Source organism: Poecilia reticulata, linkage group LG16, assembly GCF_000633615.1.
Source record: "Poecilia reticulata strain Guanapo linkage group LG16, Guppy_female_1.0+MT, whole genome shotgun sequence".
In the NCBI taxonomy this organism is placed as follows: Eukaryota; Metazoa; Chordata; class Actinopteri; order Cyprinodontiformes; family Poeciliidae; genus Poecilia; species Poecilia reticulata.
Window position 1 is genome coordinate 14,584,924 of NC_024346.1, and position 18,486 is coordinate 14,603,409.

Sequence of the window (18,486 nt, forward strand, 5' to 3'; positions counted from 1 at the left end):
TTGAGCAGCTTTTTTTCATAAAAGTGCTCACAAACCAACTTCCCAATTCTTAATGCGGCAAAAAACAAGGAAGAAATATGAAAGAGAAAAGAAGACGGCAGTTTGGACGCCTGTGCAGAAAGTCACTGAAGTCGAGTGGAAAGGTGGACAAAAAAAAGAGGTAAATAAAACTTTGATTTACGCAATGCTTTAGCTCTCATCAGACTTATGAACAAAATAATTTAATGTTCATGTGTGTGGGTGGGTTTGGGAGAGTTAAAGAGAAAAATCAGTACTTTCTGGCTGAACAAAGTTAAATATCAATTCAAACCTATAATGCCACAGAGGTGTGCAGTACATAAATTCTGATAAATACACATTTTAATTATTTACAGTCACATTTATTTGTCTTTACTGAAAAGATGTAAAGTCATAATTAGGTTGCAAAACTTTATTTAAAACATTCATAAAGTGCAGCAATAGTGAAATGAAATCCAGTAAAGAAATGTTGCATTGTATGTATGATGTTATGTCTGAATTCTGCTTCAGTTTCAGTATTTTTCTGAAACTTCTGGATAAAAGTTTCTTCCCTGTTTGGAATGAACTGAAGGTTTCAAGCTTCAAATCAGAATGTTTGTTTTCATCTGGTTAATCGTGTCTCTCCCTTCTAACAATGGTAATGTATGAATCCTCTCATTTATGAACATGAATCAGAACTAAAATTATATATACTATAAGTACATTTGCTTGTAACAATATTTATGGCAAATCCCTAAGGTTTATTTATTTGTTTCACAAATTTGCAAATTAATACAGTTTTTGTGCTATGTGCAGACATTAAAGTAAAGATTAATGGTTAGTGTTTAAATATCTTATAAATAATATCTGGTTTGTATAAACATTGACAATAAACGATCACTGCTTTCACATTGTTTCATTTCATTGAAATAACTTTTTAACAAATCCCAATTTTAGTAGTTTTTCTTATTAACAGATGCATTACGATGGGTAAACTTCAGTAAACATGAAGGTTACAGTGTTGGTTTCAATGAGGACGAAATAAGAGCAGAAGCTGGACTCTGTGCTGTGATACCATGTGCTTTCACAGCTCTCTTTGTACCCGAACGTATTATTTGGTATAAATGTAAAGCATCTGATGTCAGATGTGACAAATCTGAATGGATATTTCACTCTGACGAGAACGAGGAAAACATTCAGTTTGGGTTCAAAGGTCGAGTGTCACTGCTGAACCTGAACATGGCTCAGAAGAACTGCAGCATGATGATCAACAATCTTAAGAAATCCGATTCTGGATCATATCAGCTCCGAGTTGAGGGAAAAGAAACAGGAGAAGCATTTACATATGAGACAAAAACAACATTATCAGTAACAGGTAGGGAAACAAAAAAACTTCAGTATAATGTCACATCATATTTCTAAACTTGATAAAAATGTTTTTGTCTTTACTATTTTTATTTACCTCTGAGATAAGATTGTAAAAGTTTATTTTTGACAAAAGTAAAATTTTTCATTTTATTTTTCCAAGTGTAAGACATCATCTAGTTTTCAATCTGTCTCCTCAAATGTAAGATAATAAAACTCACTGGTTTTATGAGTTTTCATTCAGTGAACTGTTTCCATCAGGTCTGAACCAAACGCCCTCAGTGATGATTCCTCCACTGACTGAGGGACAGCAGGCCACTCTGACCTGCACTGCTCCTGGTCTCTGCTCTGGGTCTCCTCCTAACATCACCTGGATGTGGAGAGGAAAAGGAAGGAAAGACTATTTTATCAAAGGAAACATTACTGCTTTAAAAACTGAGAATCTGACTGCTGTCACACAGATACACATCTCAACTCTGACCTTTAACTCTTCAGCTGATCACCACAACACCAAAATAACCTGTAAGGTCAGCTTCACAGGCGGCCTAACTACAGAGGAGACTGTGACTCTGAATGTGACATGTGAGTACCTTATTGTCATAAGGTATTGTCATAATCCTGCTGATGATGTTTGTAATTACAACTTATGAACATTTGCTCATATACCTCTCTTTTAAAATTAGCTTTATTTAATTGTAATATATATTTTTTATTTCATTGATGTGAAGTAAATGTTGATAACAGAGAATACTGTGGTGACTTTGAATGTGACCTGGAACATTATGAAATGGTTCAAATTTAAAGAGAGATGATTTACCAGAAGAAAAACTATGCCATTCTCCTTTTACCAGGCAAATATGACAGCAAATAATTCTGGACCTTACATTTGTACAGCACAATATCTGACTACTACCCTATGAAAAACAGTCAAAATAACAATGGCATGTTGGCTGAGATTTTTAAAATGTAAAACTTAAAAAAATATATTTATTTTGGTGAATATATCCACAGCAGATGTAGATGTACAATGTAAAACACTTTCTTAATTTATTAATTGGTATATAAATTTCCCAGTAACAGAAGAATATGTTCTTGGTGTGTCTGTACTGAAAGTTTAAATGTTTTGTTTGCATTTGCTTTATAGATGCAAGAAAACCTCGGATCTCTGTTAGGTCAACAGTTAAAGAAGGAAATAATCTGAATCTGACCTGCAGTGTGGACAGTTTCCCTCTATCAGTTATCACCTGGACTAAATCTGGAAAACAAGCTGAACAGCAGAGTCACAACGTATCTGAAATGCATGGCAGTAGTAAAATCTGTCAGCAACTAAAAAGAAGGTGCTTGTTTTCCATCTCTAATGTGACGAAAGAAGACGCTGGTCTTTACATCTGCACAGCACAACATCTGAACAACACTCTGAGAGAAGAAATTAATGTAACAGTGAAATGTGTGTAGAATACATTTTGAAGAAATATTTCTCAGACAATTATTTGCAATTATCTAAGCTTGAGCTTCATACAGAGTTCATATTAAAAGTGTTTAACCCTTTTGTTTGATCTCTACTCCACAGATGCTAGAAAACCTCAGATTTCTGGCAGAGCAACAGTCATGGAGGGAGACGATCTGAACCTGACCTGCAGTGTGGACAGCGTTCCTCCATCAGTTATCAAGTTGACTAAATCTGGAACAGAAACCAACTGGCAGGACAATATTCTAATCAAAGCAGATAACAGAAAAGTCTACCTGCAGGAAAAAAGTGGACATGTATCGTTGTCCATCATGAATGTAACAACAGAAGAAGCAGGACGTTACATTTGTACAGCAACGTATCAGAATGACAGCATGACAGAAGAAGTTCATGTTAAAGTGAACTGTAAGTACATTTTCATAGTTAATTTGGAGAAGGTATACAATTATTTGTTCTTCTAAGTCAGGATTATTTAGTGTAAGGTTTTGTAATTTCTTTAGAATACTTAGCACTTGTGGGTGTTATAAAATATGTTTTAAAATACTTTATTTTAAATATCTGACAACACACCTTAGAAAACCTAAGATCTCTGACAGAACAAAGGTTACAGAGGGAGATTTGTGTCTCCAAATCTGATGCCGTGATCTTGATCTGGATAAGAGTAGAGTGCCTTCTCCGCATCAGGGATGCGATCCTGCCTCAAGTGGAAGAGCTTAAGCATCTTAGAGTCTTATTCACTATTGAAGGAAAAATGGAGCAGGACATTGATAGGCAGGTTGGTGCTGCATCTGCAGTGATGCGAGCGCCTTATCAGTCAGTTTTGATAAAGAAAAATCTAAGTTAAAAGGTGAAGCTCTCAGTTCACCAGTCGATCTGCATTCCCAACCTCATCTATTGTCATGAGCTTTTAATAGTGACCTAAAGTGGCCAAAATTAGTGTCTGGGTTTCTGGGCTGTGCCTTACTGATTGGATGAGAAGCTTGGTTATCTGGAAGGAACTCAGAGTAGAGCCAGTTAAGGTGGTTTGGGTACCTGGTTAGGATACCACTAGGAATGTCTCTCTGGTGTGACGTTTTTATCTACCTCTCTAAAACTCATATGATTTACTTTTTTTTCTTGAAACTTGGCACAGTAAAAGGTCAGATTGTGTACTGTTGTTTACTACTTTTTTGGCTTTCACTGCATGCTTTGAAAGGAACATTCATAGATTGAAGTGTTTTTTTTTAGGCGGAAATTGATTTTTTTCTTAATTTCTGCTGTTTATCATATTAATTCACTTTCCTCAGTAAAAGGCAGGGTGGTTTTTAGAGCTGTAACAAGTTCTCTAGGGTCTTGCCTTTGTTTTGATACCAAAACAATTAAAATAAACTCTGTAGTTCTTGAGATACATTCAATTCATTTTAGGCATGTTACTTTCAGCCATATTGCTCAAAAAGAGGCCATGTGCCGAAGAGGTTAACACTTGTGGGTGTTATCACACATCTGCTTTAAAATACAATTTTATATCTTATTGTTAAATATTTGCCCCACAGACCTCAGAAAACCTTGGATCTCTGGTAGAACAACAGTAAAGGAGGGAGATGTTCTGAATCTGACCTGTAGTGCTGACAGCTTTCCTCTCTCAGTTATCAACTGGACTAAGATGGAAACAAAAACTAACCAGCAGCCCAGCAATTCAGCTGGTGCTTTTAACATCACTGAAAACACCTTGAAGGGGAAAGATGGCAATGGTTCTTTGTCCAACACTAATGTGGCAGCAGAAGATTCAAGGGTTTACATCTGTACTGCAAAAAACCTTACCGATAATCTAACAAAACAAGTCAAACTTACAGTAACATGTAAGTACTTTCTTCTTAATAATTTTCAGCAAGCATGTCTTTTCATCAGAGGAAGTGTTCATGGTACAACACTTATACTGAATTACTTGTGTATGTTCTTTATATGAGGATTTTTTTTCCGGCACCAATGTCGTGTATAAATCATTTTTATATTTTCAAAATATTTAAAGAACATTAGAGAACAAGCAGCATCCTGGGGTCAAACAAACACACCAGAAAAGTCAGGAATAACATTTTGGATGCTTTTCTTCTGTCAAAGCAAAATCAAGTGTTAGGTTATCCCAGTAAAAGTCCAAAGATGAATCAAGCTGAGATAATGTGGAAAAACCCAAAGTTTGATTTTCAGTAATGCGCTATTAAATTTAACTGAGCTTGAGCCACTCTGAAAAGAAGAATGAACAAAAGTTTTAATTTGTAGATGTGCAAGAGATTAGAGAAACGTTGTAGCTGTGAGGACAGTAAAAGTTGATTCTACAAACTATCATCAGGAGGCCAAATGTTTGTGCTTTATGCCTGGATGCTTAAAAAGACAAAGTCAACTTCCTGCTTTGTTCACACAACCTTTGGTCAATCAAGCTTATTCTGATTGCAAATGCACACCACACTTTTCAGATTTTTGTTTTTAAAGTATTTTAACAGTGATGTGGTAAATTTCCACCCACAACTACACAATCAAGTCTTACTTTGTTTAGTCATGTTACAAAAACAATATCAATTAAATAAAGATATTGTGGTTTTACTAAAATATAAAAAGTACAAGGGTCATTATTATTCTGTAAGGCACTGTGCAATGCAGTCTGTACTTATAATGTGACGATAATGTAACAAAGGTTATAAGGTATGACTACTTCTGCAAAAATACTGTCGTTGAGTTCAAGTTGACTTTTAACAGGCTATGCCAACAATTGTTTACAAAAGTATAACTAAGCTAAACTACACTTACTAAAATAATATTTTGTAATCTACAGATGATTTTGAAAATGCAACTGTGAAGGAAGAAGATCTGAATCTGAACTGCAGTGTGGACAGTTTTCAGCCATTAGTTGTCAGATGGACTAAAAATGGAACAGAAACCAATCTAAAAATAGACACTTTAAGTAAAGCATTTACTGCAGTCTATGTGCTGTATGAACAGGCAAATGTCTCTTCTCCCATCACGAATGAAACAATGGAAGATGCAAAGCGCTACGTTTGTACAGCAGCATATCAGAAAAGTACCATGGAAGAAAAACTCCATATAGTGACAAGTAAGTATGTTTCAACAAAAATCATTTACAACAACAGAGGAAATAAATCTGATTAAGCTTGTTTTTATTTGCTTAGCTTCACATTACATATTGTAGCAATAGTGCAACAGTGTATATTCTTTGTCCTCATCTAACATATTTGGCTTAAATATGTTTCACAGGCATAGGAAAACCTCAGATCTCTGGCAAGACAACAGCTGAGGAAGATGCTCTGAGTCTGACCTGCACTGTTGACAGTTTTTCCTCCTCAGTTATCAACTTGACCATATTTGAAAACAGCAACCTGCAGACTAATATTTCAAGTAAACTGCAAAACAGCAGTGAAAATCTCAAGCAGGAACAAAGTGGGATTGGCACTTTGTTCATCAAAAGCGTTACAGCAGAACATGCAGGCCTTTACATCTGCACAGCAACTGTGCCAAACATAAATCTAACAGAAAGAATCAATTTAACAGTTACATGTAAGTACTGCATCATTTCTATTTCTTTCTTTTTTTGACCATAGTGCAAAATGCTGGAGACAGAAATGTGCAGACAGTGTACAAAACCTCTTCTGCTTTTTGTTCTTATTCTTAGCCACAAAAAGACTTTCTGAAGGGAACTTGTTGGATGTGTGAGAAAAAGAAAAAAATGTTTTGAGTTCCCTTCATTTTCAACCCTTCAAGATCTTACAGTAAAATGATTAAGAATGAATTGATTCACTTTTCATTATATTGTAAGCTAGAGCAAGGCTATCAGCAAAATCAATAAGATAAATAATTTGATGCTCAGCAGCTCTTTGTTATATTTTGCCTTTTGTATTTTTAGTTTAGCAATGCTGTTCTGGGCTCTATTTGAATCTTTGGCTTTAAATGTTATCATCTGGACATACATTTGTTTTAAATTTAAAGCATTGTATATCATAAAACAACTTTGCAAAGTAAAAACAATTTAATGTCATTCACAGACAGAAGGAGGCCTCAGATCACTGGAAACCAAACAATAAAGGAAGGAGATGCTCTGAATCTGACCTGCAGTGTTGATAGTGTTCCTCCATCACTCATCATGTGGACTAAAAATGTACTCAGCATGCATCCGAGCAACAGAACTAGCTCCCCCAACAACACTGGATCTGCTACTCTTGTCGTTTTCAACATGACAGTAGGAGATTCTGGACGATACACCTGCACAGCAACATACGAGAACATCACTGAGACTAAATATGTTCACGTAAAAGTGACTTGTAAGAAAACATATTTTATTTACAATTAAGCCACTCGTGGTTTATCCTAAACTGATGATTATTGTGTGCTTACAGGGTCTCCAAAGGTACTGAATGGTTCTGGATGTGTGCTTCGGACAGACGCTTTGACCTGCATGTGTCTTAGTGAGGGATTTCCTCTACCTACCATCCAATGGCCGATGCTGAAAGACCACACTGAGTACTCCATCACCAGTGTTGTGTCAAACCACACTGTCAACAGCACCGTTACCATAACTGTTAAAAACCATGGCAACATCAGTGTTGAATGTGTTAGCAGCAATGAAAATGGGGAAGCAAAAGAAAACCTCACAGTCTTCTGGACAAAACGAGAAGGTACTGTTTTTGCAGCTTTAACACTTCTGCTACTTGTAACTTCTGCTTTAAGGAGCTTTTTTTCTGGTGCCAGTACGGACAGATGGCTGTGTAAGTAAGTGCCTCTTTTCAGTTAGAAAGACGTAGCTGTAAGCAATTTTGCTAATTTGACCTTAAATTATCTATTTTTCTCCATCAACAAGCAACAGTTGTGTCACATTATGTTTCTGTTTTCCCGTTTAGTAAGCAAGCAAACACCTAATTCAGAAAAAAGTTCCATGCTGGAAATCATCATTGCCTTTTTGGTTGGGTTCCTTCTTGCACCTATCATCTTCTGTTTGTTCATGAAATTCTACAGGTACATCGTACATTTAGAACTTAATTTGCATTTCCAACTACAAACATATATTCAAGTCGTTACTGTAAAGATAATGTGTCTCCTCAGAATAAAACGGAAGAACTCTGAAAATGCGGGTGAATCTGTGGAGATGATTACGCCGTTGGTATGATAAGTATTGATATCAATGATTGTTCTGCTTTTATCTGTGAAACAAAATATCTAACATCTAGTGAGGTGTCATAACAGGATGCTGGGGGTTCAGAACCATAAATATATATTTTTTTAATATCCTACACGTCTCTTAAAATTGTAAAATATTTTTATTTGCAATTTTGTACATGTTCAGTAAAATGAACAGCAACACATGCTCATCTGTGGAGTCTTAAACAAGCAAATGACACTTCTATGAGCAACTGATTATTCTGTGAGAAAAACCAAAATATAGTCTTCTCTTCAAAAAACAAAAGACAAACAAAAAAAACAAACGATTTTGTCACCTTGCAACACAAGTCTCACTAAATCACTTGATCTTTCACAAGTTGACCAGTTGCTGCCTGTGGCCATGTCCAGCAGTGAGTGCTTACTCAATAAAGCAGCACTGCAGAAATAGAGAACAATCGCAGCGTTGTTGGTCATGACGGAGAGCTGCATGTTACATCAACACCCAAAATTCACAGCATGACTCTTGACTTCCTTCTTCAGCATTTCAGAAGCATAATAGTGAAAAGTCGAATTCAGCATTCATCCTAAGTTTATTAAACCAATGACATTGTGAGAACATGAGCATGTCTCAGACCCAAACTGAGAATCCTGTGAATTAACCAGAATTGATTGATATTTAGATTCTGAATGATTAAAAAGCATAGGATAGCGTTTCAAGCTGTTTATACAATGATTAAATGAAAAAGTAAATCAGAAAACAAAAAACTCTGACTCCACCTGAATCACAAGGAAATCAAATTTGGTAGCAATGTACAGTCAGTCAGTCGTTAATTCTCAACTTTACTTATGTGTTTTTCTTTATATGTGGCAGATGTCGAATGGTCAAGCTGTTCAAGGGGGAGAAAAGAAAGAAGCTTTGGCAGGAGCTCCTGAAGCTACCAACGGTCCAAAGGAATTGGTGTATGCCAACATTGACTTTTCCCTCCTAAACCGGGTTCCCACAAAACGGATAACGAGTTCAGAAAACAAAAACACGGAATATGCAGAAATCAAGACAAACAAGGAAAAAGGTCATCAAGTGGAGATGATGACTGAGGAGGATAACGAGATGAAAAGCTGCGTTCAAGAAGTGAAAGAAGAGGCTGAGGAACCAGTGTACGCAAAAGTGGAGGATTTAGTTGAGGAGAGTTGAAGATTGATTGTGAGGCCAGACGTCCAAGACAGAATCACAAAAAACCCCTAAAGCTCGAGTCCAACATGGATACAATGATTATAAAATACAGTAAGAGCTAAATATTAATGATAGTCATGGTTTGTTTCTCATGAAACCAGTTGCACAAATTATGGTTCAGAGCATCTATCTGTAAAGATGTTGATTTAGTGTTTGATTGCATAAAAGGCAGACCAAACACTTATTAACATATGAACAAGAAAATCTCCCAAATTTCCTGACTTCAAACAAGAGTGTGCAACGCTGATGTCTTATAGATCCGTGTTGATGTTTTAATAACCATCATGCCTTTAAAATGTCAACTAGTTTTAATTATAAACTTATTTTTCATGAATGTTATTCTTTTAGTGTACAACATAAAATCTGTATGTAAAGCTTCAATATAATGTATTTATACCTTGCACATTGAGGCACTTGACACATGGGTCCGTTATGCAGGACGTCAGCACGGTGCAATAAAACTCAATGGGCTTCTTTTTTTTTTATTTATTAGGTGAGATTAATTGTAAAAATGTTTCTTTCACATATTCCTTTATGTATAAGTTAGTATTTGTAAAGATCTTTTTAATGCATTTTTAAACTGCTACATTTGAACTTTTATTAATGCTTGTTATGTCAAACTAAATCAGGCAACACCTGAATCATTTACTGTATTTTTATAATCTGCAGAACCACTCATGATCTTGAAGATGCCATTCCAACGTGTCCTCCCTTTTGGATGTTACACAATGTTGTAAACTGGTTTCAACTAATGAGCTCTTAGTGTAACCAGTCAAAGAAACACTTTAGAATGTCTTTAATTAGAATTGTATTTTTTGTAGTGTACTAAGAGAGATCCTACATTTATTGAATGTGAAATTGAACCTGTTACCCGTTACCATGAACGTTCAAAGGCGGAAAGGAAACAAAGAACATAAAAGGCTCTATGACTTGGAGAACATATTCAGGAGGTATTCAAATATGTGATGCAGCTTTTTAAATAAAATTATATTTATATTTATTTTAGTATACTCTGACTGTCATTCACAAAATCGTTAACCCTTTACCCGGCATATTGCTCTCATTAATCAGTTTCCACTGTACTTGATGCTTTTCTATGATCCTGCAGGTCAAAACTATGACTAAAAAAATGACATAAATGTATTGTGACATAGCTCATCAAATATGGCATATTTTGTTTATATATTTTTATTGTATTCATTTTAAGTAAATGCATAATAAATGTACTTGTTGGTACCAATACATTTGGAAAATGTCATTGTTTTCTATTTTTTTTTAAGACTGATTCAATCTCACAACCATCATGACAATACGTTCCCTTTCAAGCCTAATATGTACGGGCCTCTTTATTTTTTCAATAATAGTATTAAATCAAACTCTCGTCATGTCTCAAAACACTTTTTTTGTAAAGCAATGTTAGCTTTGTATTTTAGACACTGTTTTATTTGGCCAGAATTGTTAATTATACACCTGGAAAGTGGTTTTATAGTATTCACCTCTGTCGCCACCTGCTGTGGACTCTAATCAGTTACAATAAGTAAGCAAATTATATAAATTCTTTAATAGCATTTGTAACACCCAAAAGGGCAAGGTTGTGGAAGTAAAGTAAAAAAAGAAGAAGTAGTTGACACATTTCTGATAGAGTTTCAATAAGTACCATAAATCAGAAGTTCATACAAATGAAAGCAGCCACCAAAGACGTATAGATTGTTTGCTTGGTGAAGATGAAATCACACTCAACTCTGACATTTTGCTGCGTGGTAATTAAGTTATAACATCTGCTTCACAGTGAAGCCCAGTTAAAAACACGAAGTCAGACTAAACTTCTCTTGTTTAAAGGTCAGGTAGGAGTAGCAAAACTATTTCTCTTACTGTTTGGATGTTTATAGACTGGACTATTTTTATTTGGAGAATTTAACATTTTTCTTATTGGCTCTGGGTGATAATTATTCCTCAGACCTATCAGGAGGTGCGAATAAGTTACACATTTCTATAGGTTTTGCATTTTAAACACATATTACATTTTAAACACATACCCCACCAATTCAGTTATTTTTCAGTTTTATTTTGTGTAGGTCTCTAGCGCCATCTGCTGTTAAATTTAGTTAGTTGCAATAACTAAATTGAGTGAAAATCACCTCAAACACACAGGGGTTTCTCAGTTTATATTGGATGTTGTGAATTAAAGTATCAGAAGCAAACAAAGACATAACATCTTCATCTATTTTTCTTTTGGTAACAAAAGAAACACATGGAGCTCTAGTTTAGTCTGTGTATTTTCAGGCAGAGACGAAAAAACGAACTGCCTGAAAATACATTAACCTAATTTGCATCTGATATTCTTATCAGTGGTTAAAGGGAAGTTAGTGCTGTGTTCAAGCATTCCATAAATAATGACATTTAAAAAAAAGTGTCAGGGTATGCATGGTTTCTACGACTAATCAACATGTCAAAGTCTGACTTTGACTGGTCTACTGTCAACTTTAAGGACATTCTGACAAAAAGACAGCGTAGTGCTCTGACAGTGATTTTAATCAGACACAAATCAACAAAAAGAATCATTTTCTTATTATGATAAATCTTGGGAAAATCTTTCTTTCAGACTTTTGATGTCTGAGTTTTTGGGTTTTCAAGTTGGAATCCATCCTTCCTTCAGTAATTCTGAGAACAATGAAAAAAAAAAACCACAGCAACCATTAGCAATTTGCTTTCTGAACTATTGTTTTTCAAAATACAATGAGCACAGAGTGTCATTTAGAAATCAGGGCCTACGTTTGTAAAAAACGGATTTTTTTTAACAATGTGGTAACAAACTTCCTGAAATGTTGATGTTGCTCAAAAAGGAAATGAAGCAAAAAAGAGAAGGAAGGCAGAGAAACCTTAGTGAAGAAAGTTTTGGGACATTTTCAAAACAAAATATAGAAAACAATAATTCATGTTGCCGTATGTACAGTTAAGCTCTTTAAGTCCTCATACCTTTGGCAGACATCGGCCTGCAAGAAAATGAATGAATTAACTTGTTAAACGTGAATGAAAGTCTGGGTTAAAATCATACTGAATTAGGATTCTAAAGACTACTGCATTAGTAAATTGTGTTAATTATACTTTTAACTAATGTAAAGATCAGTCTTAATTTATCTGCCTGCCAAAAGGAGCCACTCCTCATGATAAAATGTCTCAATGGTATAACTGAGTAATAAAAGTCACATCCTGTATTGCTATATTTTGGCATCTCAAGACTGAACTTCCTGCTGAATCCATTTCTGCATTTTAATGTTGCACTGAAGGAACAGGAGAGTAACGGGCGAAAGAATCAAACCATGTTTACCGTCTTCTGGATGACGTTGCTCTTCTTTTTGTGGGGTTCCACCAAAAACACAGGTATGAGGAGCATGTTCTTGTTTTTATTATGTAGTGCTTAAAGCAGTTTTTATGTGACAATGTTTTACTATGATATTAAATCAATTTGTTTTGCTGATGAATGTAATCATGAAATGTTTGTTTATTCCTGTCAAATTTTTTAAAACTTATAATCCTGACACTGTTACAGTTTGTTTGTTTGTTTCTGCACTAATAAAACTTATTAGTTAGATGGAAATAGCCTCAGTTTGCAAAGGTTTTGTAGCAGATGTCACAATTACCACAAAAACAAATATATAACTATCTTTTCCTTCACATTAACAGTTGAATCAGCCGTTGGAAAACCGGTCTGTAACAGTGAATACTGCATTACTCTCAATGACGGAGAAATAACAGCCGAAGCTGGACTGTGTGTTGTGATACCATGTTTCTTCACCACTGCTTATGGATTTACACCAAAAAATATTGTCTGGTTTAAATGTGAGCCATTGAAAAGGAGATGTGGTGATTCTGATATAGTATTTCACATAAATCGTAACAAGGTTCCATCAGAATTTCTAGGACGGGTTTTACTGTTGGATCCTGATGTGAGTCAGGGGAACTGCAGCATCATGATCAATGACCTCAGCACATCTGATTCTGGATCATATCAGCTCAGAGTTAATGGTTTTTACTATGGAACGGCAGATGGAGTAACGTTCCCTTCAAGAGCAATTCTCTCTGTTAAAGGTAGGAAAGACAATAATAAGAACATCTTTGATTCTTCAATTTAGTGATTTGTATAAAAATGCAACATGTTTCAAGTGTTTATTCTTAGTGGTTTAAAAAAAACTCACAAGAAACTGTCAGTGTTTGTTGACCTCTGTTGGCAGATTGTAGGAACTGCATCAGCACCTAAACAAATCCACTCCTATTGCCCCGTGAAAATATCTTTATAGCTAAGCTAAAGATTAGCTTGTTTCATTTAGATGTAAAATAAGTAATAATGTCTCCACTTGATTTTATTTACCAACCATGTCTTCATCAGCTCTAAACCAGAGGCCCTCACTGAAGATTCCTCCACTGACTGAGGGACAGCAGGCCACTCTGACCTGCACTGCTCCTGGTCTCTGCTCTGGGTCTCCTCCTAACATCACCTGGATGTTGAGAGGAAAAGGAGAAATGGAAGCTAACATTACAGGAAACATGACTGCTTCTTTTAAAACTGAGAATCTGACTGTTGTCACACAGAGACACAGATCAATTCTGACCTTTAACTCTTCAGCTGATCACCACAACACCAATGTAACCTGTAATGTCAGCTTCACAAGTGGCATAACCACAGATGAGACTGTGACTCTGACAGTAAACTGTGAGTATATTATTTGAATGGTTGTTGAATATGCTGATGATTTGCCTCATCAGTTAAATGTAGGGAATCTTTGGGCTACAGGATGTTTAAAATCACTGAGGATACAAATGTGAATTAAGGTGACAGTAAATACTGAACCTGCTGTGACTAATGATTACCAGAAGTTTGTTCTTACAAACTGAGGAAATCAATATTTACCCAGTTTGTGTGAAAGTGTTCTTTGGAAACCCAACCTAACCTCAAATATTTTTTTTCTAAAATGCTCAAAAAGAATCATTGCCTATGTTAAACACTGCAAGTAATAGAAAAATCATTAATACTTTTATAAATGACAAAGCACAATCATTTTTGTTTATTCACATAAGAATTTAAGCTTTAAATCTACAGCTTTCTAGTTTCTAGAAAAGACATCACACTGTTTCCCATTTGTTCACAACTGATTTATTTTGCTGAATGCTAACCACCTGTGAGCCAAATCTACCTCCACAAACCTTTTTGCACTAAAAGGTTGCAGTATGAGCTTATTAAAAAAACAATACACTGTTTAAAATGCAATGTTGGTCCCACAGATAAGAGACAACCTCAGATCACTGGAAACACTATTGTGAAGGAGGGAGATGATCTGAATCTGACCTGCAACGTTGAAAGTTTTCCACAATCAATTGTTGTGTGGACTAAACATTCAGGAAGGGAGATTTACCTCCAAAATAACACTGGATCTGCAACACTTGTCATCTCGAATGTGACAGCTGAGGATTCTGGGCGATACGTCTGCACAGCGACTCACCTGAATGAAACGGTGTCTGCATGTGCTGATGTACAAATGACTTGTAAGTAAACCTCAGAAAGGAGCTCAGAGTAATGATAAATCATACACTCATCTTACACTCATATCTTCTACATTGTTTCAGGGTTTTCTAAGATACTGAAAGGTTCTGGATGTGTGCTTCAGTCAGCGCTCCTGACCTGTGTGTGTATCACTGAGGGGTTTCCTCTACCCACTATAACATGGCCGCTGCTGAAGGACCACACAGAGTACTCCGTCATCAAGACCGTGTCAAACCACACTGTTAACGACACCGTCACCATACCCCTTAAAAATCTCCATTATGTCAGTGTTGAATGTTACAGCAGGCAAGGAAATGAAGAAGCAAAAGAAAACCTCGCAGTCCAAGAAGACTTCACAGAAAAAGAAGGTACCTCTTCACAGCTACCTGTCACATCTGCTTCGACATTCTGTGCTGCCTCATTTCACTCATTGTGACCAGATGACGACGCCAGTGCAGTTATGCTGTGATCTATAATAGCTTGGCTTGAAGCTGTTTTCTCTCTCTGTTTTGCCCCTCGCAGACATTCAGTCCAAGACTATTTTAGAAAAGATTTCCAGCCTGGAGGTCGTCGTTGCCTTTCTGATTGGGGCTCTACTTTCAGCTATCATTTGTTGTTTGGCTGTAAAATGCAGCAGGTACGACGTTCTTGTTTTTGATTAACGTCTGTGAATGTTTTCACACATAAGAGTAAAGATACATTTGTTGTTACTCTTCCAAAAGAAAAATAATCAACTGCCTCAAAAACATTAATATTTCAATATTTCCCAGAGTTACTGAAATGAAACTAGAAAGAGACAGAAAGATGGCACTATTTTAACAACAAGTGGCAGCGGCTTCTCTTTGTCACAATAAGACGTGCTTTTACTTAGATACAGTTTGGTCCATTATTGCTGAGTGAATTGCTCAAAATGTCTCAGGTTTGAAAGGGTGCATTTTTACACTACACTCTCTGATCCTTTATAAACTGTAGCATTAAGATCAGAACAGTTTCTTTTCTCAGCCATAATGCTTTTTGCTGCATATTTTGGGACATTGTACTGTTGGAGAGCCTATATGCCCCTATGTGGGTGAATTTGTCAGAGAGACTTTGCTTTTGCCTTCTGTGGTTTATGTTCAGCCATAACAAACTATCCCATGTTTGTTCCTTCCACTTTTGATGGCTGATGGAAAGCTAAAAATAATTTTTGATCTCGAGTACAAACACTTGATTAAAACAAAACAAACAAAAATACAGGCTGTTCATTTGATTTTCTTTTCTTTGTAGAATAAGCAATAAGCTATTTTTAAGGTTTTTTATTCTAGCTTATCACATACTAGAGGAATGCAGATATACATTAGACAGTTGCTTTTACTGTAAACATATATATTTTTCCACAGGAAGACACTGAAGAAGTCTGAGAATAAGGATGAAACTCTGAAGATGATCTCTCAGGAGGATCCACTGGTACCTATGTTTGTACTGCTAGAAGTAAAACATCTAATGATCAGTTCAAAATAATCTGAAAACAAATTCAGGGTATTCATGCGCAAATAATACTATAATTCATCAGAGCTTAAATACATTTTTTTCCTGAATAACAATTGCATTGCCCTCTTTAAAAATATAAATGTGTGAATATTTGACTGTGATTTATGCAGCTGCATGTCAGCATCTCAATAAGCTTTAAAGCTGTTGAGCAAAGATTCATCAATGAGAGCTTTTCAGACTGGTCATATATTCACTGATAGTGAAACAGTTGTATTATTAGGTGTCTAAAAAAAAAAAAAATTGTGTGGATTCTCTGTGATGTGTGTTATTTTTTATCTAGTTTCTCCTTGTACCTGACAGATTGTTCAAAATGACAAATCCCACGTGCAAGAGGAAGCCGAGAACGTACCGATGGCAGGAGAGAAGTCGGCTTCAGAAATTAGCAAAGATCCCAAAGACGTGCATTATGCCAGCATTGATTTCTCTGTCATGAAGAGAAGGAGTGCAAAAGAGGCAACAAAGGAACGAGCGAGCACTCTGACTGAGTATGCAGAGATTAAAACTGGACCAAAAGAGCAAAGTAAAGACGGCAGTAAAGAGGGAAGTGAGACGCTGGAGGGAGAAGAGGAGGATTTGATGACAAAACATGATGAGGAGACGAAACGTTGTGTCTCAGAGGAGCAGACTGAAGTGGAGGCAGTTTACTCCACTGTCAAAGATGTTTTGGATGAGGTCTAAGAACTTATCATTAGCTAGAAACATATGTTGCATACATGCACTTGTCCTTCATCACATACTCATCTTAAAGTGTATAGTTAAAGGAGGAGAGCCTTTAAATATAGTGATGTTTGCAGCAATATCCTGGGTGTGTCATGCGTTTTGCTGATTCAAATTTGGCAGCAAGGTTAAAAAAAAACATGTACAGATTTTACTTTCACACTAGAATACACATTATATCATACTTGTACATGTTAGTAATACAGGTAAGCTAAAAAGTAAAATGTACTCATACTGTAAATATATAGATAGCTGTTTCTCAGACAATAATAATTTTTGAAAATGATCTGATGTCAGGTTGATTTGTTTATTTCTCATTTGTCTGTATTTCCTAAAAACCGTGTTCCAAATATGTCTGGATTTCTTAGTGTGTCAAAAATCAGACTGCGATAGAAAGTTAATGTATAAAAGCTTACTTAAAACCATTGATCAGTGAACAGAATAAAACTTGTTTTAAGCATTTTGGAAAGACTTCTAAAGAGAGCCTTCACACTGTCAGAACAGGGAAACAACAAAGAATGCCCAGACATTTTATTTAGACTGAGCAGAAAGAAGAATGACGAAGAAACTAACCTTGCATTTATAAATCCAGTTAGCACCATCAGAGAGTTATAGTTTTCTCTAATTCTACAAACAAAACCTTTCAATTGTGGATTATGCATATACAACACATGACAAATCATGTATGTCCAATGTGCTTACAACACTGGAAATAAGACTGCTGAGTCTATGAATAATGTGGGGAAGGAGCCACAAGCCCTGGCTTGAGCCTCATAATTTTTTGGGATTAATTATTGGTTTTTAAAATAGTATTTTATTTTGTTTTCTTCTTTTGTAATGCTGTAAATTTACCAAAATAAAGTTTATCTGAATGAATAAATTAATGAATCTGAATTAATGAGCATAAATGTGAAAACATATGATTAATCTCCTGTTTTTATAGAACATAAAGTGTAGATATTCGTAGTATTTTAAACATTGGATCTTTAGAATCAGTTGACGTGCAATGTGTCGCCCTCTGCTGGTATGTTTTAGGAACTGCAACATGCTCACAAAGTCCAGTTTACTCCCATTTTAAAATCGGTCAAAATATATCATTGTTTCAGCCGTAAAGAAGAATTAATATTAAATGCATTGGTTTCAATCAGAAACCCACACTGATGATTACTCAATCGATTTGCCACACTGATCTTTGAGTTCTGGGAGATTATTTAGATTAATATGGTCATGGAGAAGGATGCCATTTTGCCAAACATTACAGGTAAATGTACTGCTTTAAAAATTGAAAATCTAACAGTTTCTACAGAAACTCAGCTCAACACTCAACTTTTAACTATCAGGTTAAAACAACGACACTAACATCACTTGTAAAGTGAGCTTCACCGATGGCATAGTTACAGAGGAGAGTGATTCTGAATATAAACTCAGTTTCAAAAGCTAGGCGGTTTCAGTGTAGAAGGTTTCCCATAGTCACTTAAAGTATGTGCTAAATATAAG

The 18,486-nt window shown here is 35.6% G+C and overlaps 2 protein-coding genes and 1 long non-coding RNA gene across 5 annotated transcripts in view; 2 read left to right on the forward strand and 1 right to left on the reverse strand.

Annotated features, from left to right (window-relative positions):
• On the forward strand, positions 1-10,431 carry LOC103477890 (sialic acid-binding Ig-like lectin 10). Of its 3 annotated transcripts, none has more exons than XR_001777421.1 (14): positions 1-655; positions 974-1,372; positions 1,624-1,944; positions 2,507-2,809; positions 2,933-3,235; positions 4,363-4,668; positions 5,637-5,915; positions 6,077-6,376; positions 6,862-7,137; positions 7,213-7,491; positions 7,714-7,828; positions 7,916-7,973; positions 8,844-9,254; positions 9,873-10,431. XR_001777421.1 is itself a non-coding variant. In XM_008431226.2 (14 exons), exons 2-14 carry the CDS (start codon positions 610-612, stop codon positions 9,162-9,164), a joined length of 3,306 nt encoding a protein of 1,101 aa, XP_008429448.2. In that variant the 5' UTR covers positions 1-160; positions 529-609; the 3' UTR covers positions 9,165-9,272. The 3 variants fall into 3 exon arrangements, 2 of the variants coding, with proteins under 2 accessions (XP_008429448.2, XP_017164988.1); XM_008431226.2 differs by lacking the exon at positions 9,873-10,431 and having other exon boundaries at positions 1-160; positions 529-655; positions 8,844-9,272; XM_017309499.1 differs by lacking the exons at positions 7,714-7,828; positions 7,916-7,973; positions 9,873-10,431 and having other exon boundaries at positions 8,844-9,005.
• The window catches only part of LOC108167029 (uncharacterized), a 26,752-nt gene continuing 9,918 nt past the window's right edge, over positions 1,653-18,486 (reverse strand). The window contains exons 2-3 of the long non-coding RNA XR_001777422.1: positions 13,577-13,699; positions 1,653-1,732 (exon numbers count right to left, since the gene is read on the reverse strand). This is a non-coding gene — a long non-coding RNA (uncharacterized LOC108167029). The remainder of the gene's footprint in view (positions 1,733-13,576; positions 13,700-18,486) is intronic.
• Positions 12,507-17,830, forward strand: LOC103477891 (sialic acid-binding Ig-like lectin 14). Its single transcript, XM_017309506.1, has 8 exons — positions 12,507-12,584; positions 12,888-13,292; positions 13,591-13,914; positions 14,484-14,744; positions 14,826-15,110; positions 15,265-15,379; positions 16,122-16,188; positions 16,573-17,830. The coding sequence occupies exons 1-8, from the start codon at positions 12,524-12,526 to the stop codon at positions 16,948-16,950; spliced, it is 1,896 nt and encodes a 631-aa protein (XP_017164995.1). The 5' UTR covers positions 12,507-12,523; the 3' UTR covers positions 16,951-17,830.